The sequence below is a fragment of the Nuphar pumila genome, chromosome 9, assembly GCF_984573655.1.
Source record: "Nuphar pumila chromosome 9, dmNupPumi1.hap1.1, whole genome shotgun sequence".
Classification (NCBI taxonomy): domain Eukaryota; kingdom Viridiplantae; phylum Streptophyta; class Magnoliopsida; order Nymphaeales; family Nymphaeaceae; genus Nuphar; species Nuphar pumila.
The window spans coordinates 120965300-120972918 of NC_143257.1; the positions used below are offsets into that span (position 1 = coordinate 120965300).

Sequence of the window (7619 nt, forward strand, 5' to 3'; positions counted from 1 at the left end):
AAAAGATAAAACGGAGACATCCGTCATCATTCAAACTGAAACGCGCGTCTTTGAAAATTGAAAGGAAAAGGAAAACATTGGGATTCTATTCCTCTCTGAATTTCTTCAAACGGATACGACCATGGGAAAGTCCAATCCCACTACGTAAATGCCATCTAAGAATTTACTTTACTAACCACGAAGATTGAGATTGAGAGAGAGAGAGAGAGAGGCGGGAGGGGGAAAAACTCATCGAATTTCATTAATCTCTCTGCGTTCTTTTACTCAGATACGACCATGGAAAGTCCATAACTCTATCCCCGCCATTGTAAAAGCCATCTAAGATTGTCCATCCCTATCAACAAGAGAGGAGGAGGAGGAGGAGGAGTAGGAGGGGGAGGGGGGGAGGGACAAAAGAAATAGCATCGAATTCTATTCATCTCCCTACATTCTCAGATACAGACATGGGAAAGTACATCTCCACCATGTGAAAACCATCAAAGATTTTCCATTCCTATTAAATAGAGAGAGAGAGAGAGATTCCCTTGTACAAAAGAGAAAAAAAGATTACTACTCAGAAAAAATTTACAAGGCCCCTTTCCTAACAACACTACCACCACCACCACTCACTCCCTCTTCACTTCGCCCCCCTCTTCCTCGTCGTCGTCTTCGGCTTGGTCGTCTTCACACTTTTCGGCTTGGTCGTCTTCACGCTCTTCGGCTTGGTCGGCTTCACACTTTTCGGCTTCTTCCCCTTCACCACCTTCGCTGCTGCAGGCTTCTTCGCCACCAGCTTTTTCACCGGTTTCTTCGGAGACGCCTTAGCAGACGTCTTGGCCACCTTCGCGGCTGGCTTCTTCGCCGCTGCACTGGCAGGTTTCTTCACAGTGGCAGCCTTCGGCTTCGCTACGCCGCTGGTAGCCTTCGGCTTCGCTACGCCGCTGGTAGCCTTCAACTTCGCCTTCGGATTTGCTGCGGCCGGTTTAGGCTTCGCCGGCGACTTGGGGGCCTTCGGTTTCGCAGAAATGGCCCGTTTCTTCGGGGCAGCAGCAGGCTTGGGGGCCGGCACCTTGAAGGAGCCCTTGATCTTGTCGAGCTTCCCTTGAGAGACCAACTTCCTCAGCTGAACCAGAAGAAGCTTACGGAAGTTCGACGGCAATTGATCCTTCCGCTTGTCCTCGATGAACTTCGCGATCGCGTACTGGCTCGTCCCCTTCCGATCCTTCCTTGCATTGATCGCTTCAACCGCCATCTGCACATTCTCACGAAGACAAGCAACGATTTGAATCAAAGATCAAACTCAACTAAAAAGATAGATCAGAATCAAAGACGGGATCGGAAACTATAAAATAATTGAAGGAATCAGTTCAAAAGAGAAGATGGGTATCTCTAAAACCAAAAAATAGTTGAAGAAAACGATTCAAAAGAGATGATGGATATCCCTGAAATCCAACAATAATTGAAGTGATCGATTCAAAGTTGAAGATGGGGTATCTCTGAGAACTAATGGAAACCATACAAAAGGATCAAATTAATGGATGGGGATCTCTGGGAATGGGCATCCTTAAAAGCTAATAGAAATCAGAGAAATAGACTGACGCAGAAGACGGATGATCTAAAACCAACAGAAAACAAAGAAACCTACTGAAACCAGAATGTGGGCATATCTCATAAATCAAATAATATTAATCAACACACAAGAATCTCTGAAGCTAGCCAGAAGACGAACTAAAACCGAAGAAACGGACCGAAATTGAAATGGGAGGTATACCTCATAGTACGTAGGGTGAGAGGAAGGAGCTGTAGAGCCCTTAGATGCAGACGCCTTCTTTGGTTTGGGCTCCTTGGGAGCTGCTGGTTTCCTAGCCCTCTTCGCCTTCGGCTTCTCCTCTGCTTGTGCAGGAGCAGGATCGGCGGGCGGAGGGGCGACGATGGTGTCTTCTGCAGGATCCATTCTGGGAGAAATTCGTCGACGGAAATGTAGGAAATCGATGAGCAGAGGCAGAGAAAGAAAAGGAAGAAGGATAAAGACGCAGGTGAGGAACGAGAACGAAGCGAGGGATTTTATAGTACCACCGGCAATAGGACGGTAGGCAAAAGGTGGACTCTGATTGGTCGACGGGCCTTTCACTCGGATTTCTCCCTTCAAAATTTCAAATGTGGGCCTTGAGATTTGAAGTTATCTACGGCTCTTAATAGTGCAATTTTTTTTGGGTTGCTTTTGGGTGGTACATTGTTGGGGGTGGCTTGGGTGTGTTTCTCTACCCTTTCTAGTTGAGCTTAACTTGGGCTTCCCTTTGTCAATTGGCTTGGGACTTTCACTGGTGTTTAGCTAAAGTTCTTAGCTTTCTAATGAGTGCTTGGTCGCTTGGTTTGATTCAAGAATGGGGGAGATATAGGGTGTGGAAGGCACATTGGTTTGGAAGAGCATCATTTTGGTAATGGCAAAGGTTTTGGGTCATTCGATCAAGGAATTAGGTGTTTCAATCACTGATGTTGATCTTAAATGATGGGGGATTAGTTTTCTAGTGAACGTGAAGCAAAAAAGTTGGAAATGTGGTTTGATTTTGATTGATTGATTGGCATTTAAACGCGACAGAGGTGACACATGCTTCCCAGTGTGATAGTCTAATGATTGAAAACATTCATTTTCTTTCCAAGGAAAGCACTTAATTGTGTGGATTTTGATAGTTTATTGCATGGTTACAGTTTTTGTATCCCTTTCATGAAGATCTAAGATAAATCCCCATGTTTTCCTCATATAAAACAGATAAGTAGATGGTAGATGAGCATAAATTATATGGGGTACACTATGTTATGAATCTAATTGATTAGCTTATAAAATGCTGTGAATCTAGCTTATTAGTTTATGAAATGCATCTTTCTTTTAGAGGATTATGCTTAATTTCATTTGTTCAATGGAAGACAAATTTCTTGAGACTTATCATTGGTTCTCCTTAGCCTTTTCAAGTTGTTGCCCAAATACAAGTGGAAGCATGCTTCATGTCGATAGTGATCATTTTATGAATTGTACACAATAGAGAGGATATCACTTTGACTTGTCCTAGAAACATCTTATCCAACTCAGTAATTTATGAAAATGCAAGAGTTTCAAATCATTAAAATAAAATCAACAAAGGCAACGTAACAAGACTTATGACTAATAGAAAAATCACCAATGGAATGCTTGAAAAATAACTTTCATGAGTTCTTATAAATGTAATTAGACTTTTCTTTAATGATATTTTTATTTACTTAAGTATATTCGCAATTCGCTTTCACATAGAAGCCATCATTGAAATTATGTATTACACATGACACATCTAATGCAATGAGATATATAGGGAAGATTTCAGCTAAAGTAGATGAATGTGAGCTTTTGTCATGGTTTGAGAATTCTTTTTTTAATATTGAGTCCAATATTTATCCTTGCATACTTATTTTACTTAAGCATCTTAGTTCAAAGTACCCAAAACTAGAAAGCCTATTTATGTCACAAGCATTTGATTGTTTAAATTATGATACTATGTGCAACAAAAATTACAAAAACTGTAATAAATATTAGATGTATAAGTCAACTTATTTTTTGGACACATTAATCTTAAAAACAATAAGGGATTGTAGGTTTTTTTTGAGGGACATGTTAGCATATATAATGAATCTTAGAGTAAAGCAAATTAAATGATAAAATAGCTAATGTTGGCTTCAAATGAGTCTTATCAAAATCCAAGAGACAATATTGGTATCTTAAAAATTAAATATAAAAGATATTTAAGTGGCATAACAGAGAGATAGAGAGAGAATTTCTCTTAACATGTTTCCAATTAAGATGGATATTTGTTTATTTTTAGATTTTCTTCTAATTCATTAGCATGTTCTCTAATACTCCAACTAAAACATTATAATACTTATAATAATACAACACTTGGAAGGGCATCCCATTCTTTGTTCTATGTTTAAAAATATTGATTTCAAATATACTTGACTATAAATGCTTTTTAAGATATTCAAACATATGGCTACAAAAGCTTCAAAATAATTATTGTTTGATGCATGGACCATTAATAAATGTATTCATCAAACATTTGGTATTGATAGAAATGATTGCAATGACATAATCATAAATTGGAGTAATTAGTGTCACAAAAGCATCAGTAACTGATGCATTATGTTTCTTATGAAGATATGCTTTGGTATATCTTCTAATCATTTTACTTCATTTTTTAATTATCACTATGTCTTGAAATTTACATGGTTTCCTATAACATACTAAAATTGATTATGTTTTAACAGTTTGTTATGAAGTTATTGGCATAAAAAGATTTGCACTATGAGCTCATGAAAATAAAAAGTATTCATTTTTTACGCAAATGACATTTCAAAAGGAATAAACAATAAGATATAACTTTAAATATATCTATAATTTTAAGAGTTTACGATATTTTTTGGCAAATGATAATTTCTAAGTTTTCATGGTTGAACCAATAATTTTTTCACCGTTGGAGTTTCTCTAATGACTAGCGTCAATGAGAGTTTAGTAGATGATCAATTGGAATTTTTTTCAGGTACATAATACTAAGTGTCCCGGAAAAATCTATAAACATAAGTCTTTTTTGTTCAGTTCTTGTTCTTTTTTAAAGATAAAATTATCAAAACATCCATAGTGATGTAAGGGAATGAATCAAAAGTGAACTTGTTAGCATCTATTAATGGTTATAAAAATTAATAGTTTGTAAATAAAAGGCTATAAAGTTAATAATTTACACACATAGACATCTAATAATTATTTTGAAAAATTCTATTCAAAACTATATTAATGGAGTTGTCTTTAAATGGTTTCCAACTCTTTGACCTTGAAGCTACTAACTTGAGAAGAGGATTTACAAGGTGTTGAGAGAGTTGAAGGATTGCTTGATATATTCAACTTTTATTTATGTTATTAATTTTGCTTGAGCAATCTTTTTTTCCCATTCTCACTATGATTCTTTGTTATGACTTGCCATAGTTGCAATGGCATTCGATATGTACTAGCATTTTTTGTTTTTTATATATCAGTCCCAAGTATTGGTATGAAATCAATTCTTAAAATTATAATAAATCATGTCATAGAAAGAAGAAACATGATTCTAATAAATAAAAATTAGGCGTTTATTACATGAGAAGATGATTTCTATAATAAAAGAGAGTGTCATGCATTAATTCAATGTTTGTGCAGTGACAATTTGTAAAGTAATGGTTGTCTCTTTCTAAGTAAACTTTATTCAATGTAAAAAGTATAAACTAATCCCTATTTTTATTATATGCTTGCTAAAAAGGAACTCAAGAAAAGAGATAATGGCCATTAGGGTCGCTCTCTCTCTTGTACTAGAGAATGTTAGTAATACTAAATATAACATCCAATGGGTAAAACTTGTTTTAGATTTGGATTTTAGACCATTATAGGCTTAATAGCTTATTAGCATGAGGTTTCAAATGCTTATGGTTTGGCTTAAATTGCAAGGTGTACTCACATGTATCATCTGGCGCCTCCAACTTTAATGCAAAGTAGTGCTACATTTGCAAGATGTTGACTATGGTCTATCACCAGGCATCACTAAAAAATAGGGATGTAGAGTTAAGGTTAAGGTTAGAGTTTGAAACTTGCATTAATTTTCTTAAAAACTCATATCAATGTTTACAAAATTGTGTATTTGAAACTCATCAATATTTATTACAAAATCATTTCAAAGTTTTTAGAGACATACTTCAATTAAAACATACATGAAGCTTTTAAAGTCCATGCATACCAGTACCAGTATCTTGTACCTATACTCACACATGTACTTGTCTCTGACAATTATGTGTCATATCCTCCTTGTATTTGTAGAAACTATAATACAAATGAGAAGTGAGAATGAACAATAGTCTCTTTTTTTCCTTTTTCTCGCATAAAGTACAACAATGTTTTCTTATATTGTTACTCTTGAAATTTAAATCATAATCATATATCCCTTGATTGAGATGTATGGGTTGTATTATATCCTCATTGAAAGGATCAATGTCTTCTATAAATAGAAAGATATTAGAATAATATGAAAAGATAAGATCCTTGAATGTAGACTTTGTTAATCTCTCTTATCTTATTGTTGGAATTATTTTTCTTATTTTTTTGGATAATCATGTTGGGATTAGGCAAACCCTGACCAATATATGAAAATGAAATAACATAAGAACACAAATAATAATTACACAAATCCAAAGGAGGATACCACTCTTAAGGCATATCCTTCCAAATCTTATCCACTCTTATCCAACTTAATCTAACCATTATCTTGGCTATTATTATTGTCCTCTTCATAAGGCATAAATTTAGGATTTGGATTTATATGGTTCTCATAATCTATCAGCCCCCCCTCAATGTCAAAAGTCTTTAGGCGACATTGGATTTGTCGTATAAAAGCATGTACCTATATGAAATCAAAGGTTTGTTGAAAATATAGACTCGTTGATCCTTTTATGCACACGTACTTATTTGCAAAAATCTTGCAAAGCACTTAGATCTGATGGGTTTTTTACCATAGGTGAGTTGAACTAGATATTGATTTCGTTATAGAAGATATGGGATCCCCACTTGCAAGTCAAGTGTATTTCTTTCTCTGATGAGTAGGGATCAACCTCACCAAGAATGTTGACCTCCTTCGATCTTGGCTTTGGCATGCAAATTCATGTACCACATACACAAATCCTATAAAAAATGAGTTTGATGGTGTAGAGACACTACCAATTATCGAAAAAGACTGAAAATAATGTGTGGAATCCATTAGACAAATCCACACCTAAAATTAAATAAAATATCAAATAAAGCAAAGAAACTGTGAGAAATTGAGTCTCATCTCAGGCTTAGGTAGCCCTTTTACGATGATGATGAGTGTGATGATAGTCGGGCAAAGCTTTGGTCTAGAGAAGGTTCCAAGTGAGTGGTGAGACAAGAATATAAATCTAGGCTTTTGGTGGGACAAGAATGTATTTGTATGGGTGCATTAGGCTAAGGAGAATTTGACAGAGTTTGAGTGAAGAGGCTTCAAAATCATAGATACTAGATTAGGAGTGCTTGGGTCTCTATTTGTGTGGGATTGGGTCTTGGACATAGATCTAGGGGATTCAGGGTCAATATAACCAAATCCATGTGTCATGCAAGAGCCAGAATTTGATTGGCCAAAATTCTAACATAACACAATCATATTGGTTGTTCATCTAGCTTAGGGACTAAGCAAGATGGGTTTGGCAGGCTAAAGGGACTAAGCTAGGGTTTTGAAAGGTCTAAAGAGCGAATTTGTAGGTTTTTAGCAAGTTTTTGTGTCCAAAATGCCTTCCAAATGCAAACTAGGCCCAAAATGGTAGTTTTTGCTCGAAAAAACATTTGATTTGCAAGAATTACAACTTAGCTATTTAGATCTAGACCTGACCTAGATCCAAATGGCTAGACTGAAAACTCAACCCTCTAAGTAACAACCTATATTGGATCTGGTTCGTATCCATTCACAAGAGAAACAACTTGGGGTTTGGATCTGAATATGATCCAGATCTAATCATTACAATGGCAAATGAGAATGGATTTGATCTGGATCTAAATTGCAAGAACGATAATTTGGTTTGGATCT

General features: G+C 35.9%; 1 protein-coding gene across 1 annotated transcript; it reads right to left on the minus strand.

Moving 5' to 3' along the window:
- Positions 1–389: 389 nt before the first annotated feature.
- Positions 390–2012, minus strand: LOC149829129 (uncharacterized). Its single transcript, XM_090017290.1, has 2 exons — positions 1751–2012; positions 390–1231 (listed from the first exon to the last, which is right to left on the minus strand). Exons 1-2 carry the CDS (start codon positions 1931–1933, stop codon positions 617–619), a joined length of 798 nt encoding a protein of 265 aa, XP_089873416.1. The 5' UTR covers positions 1934–2012; the 3' UTR covers positions 390–616.
- Positions 2013–7619: the final 5607 nt, after the last annotated feature.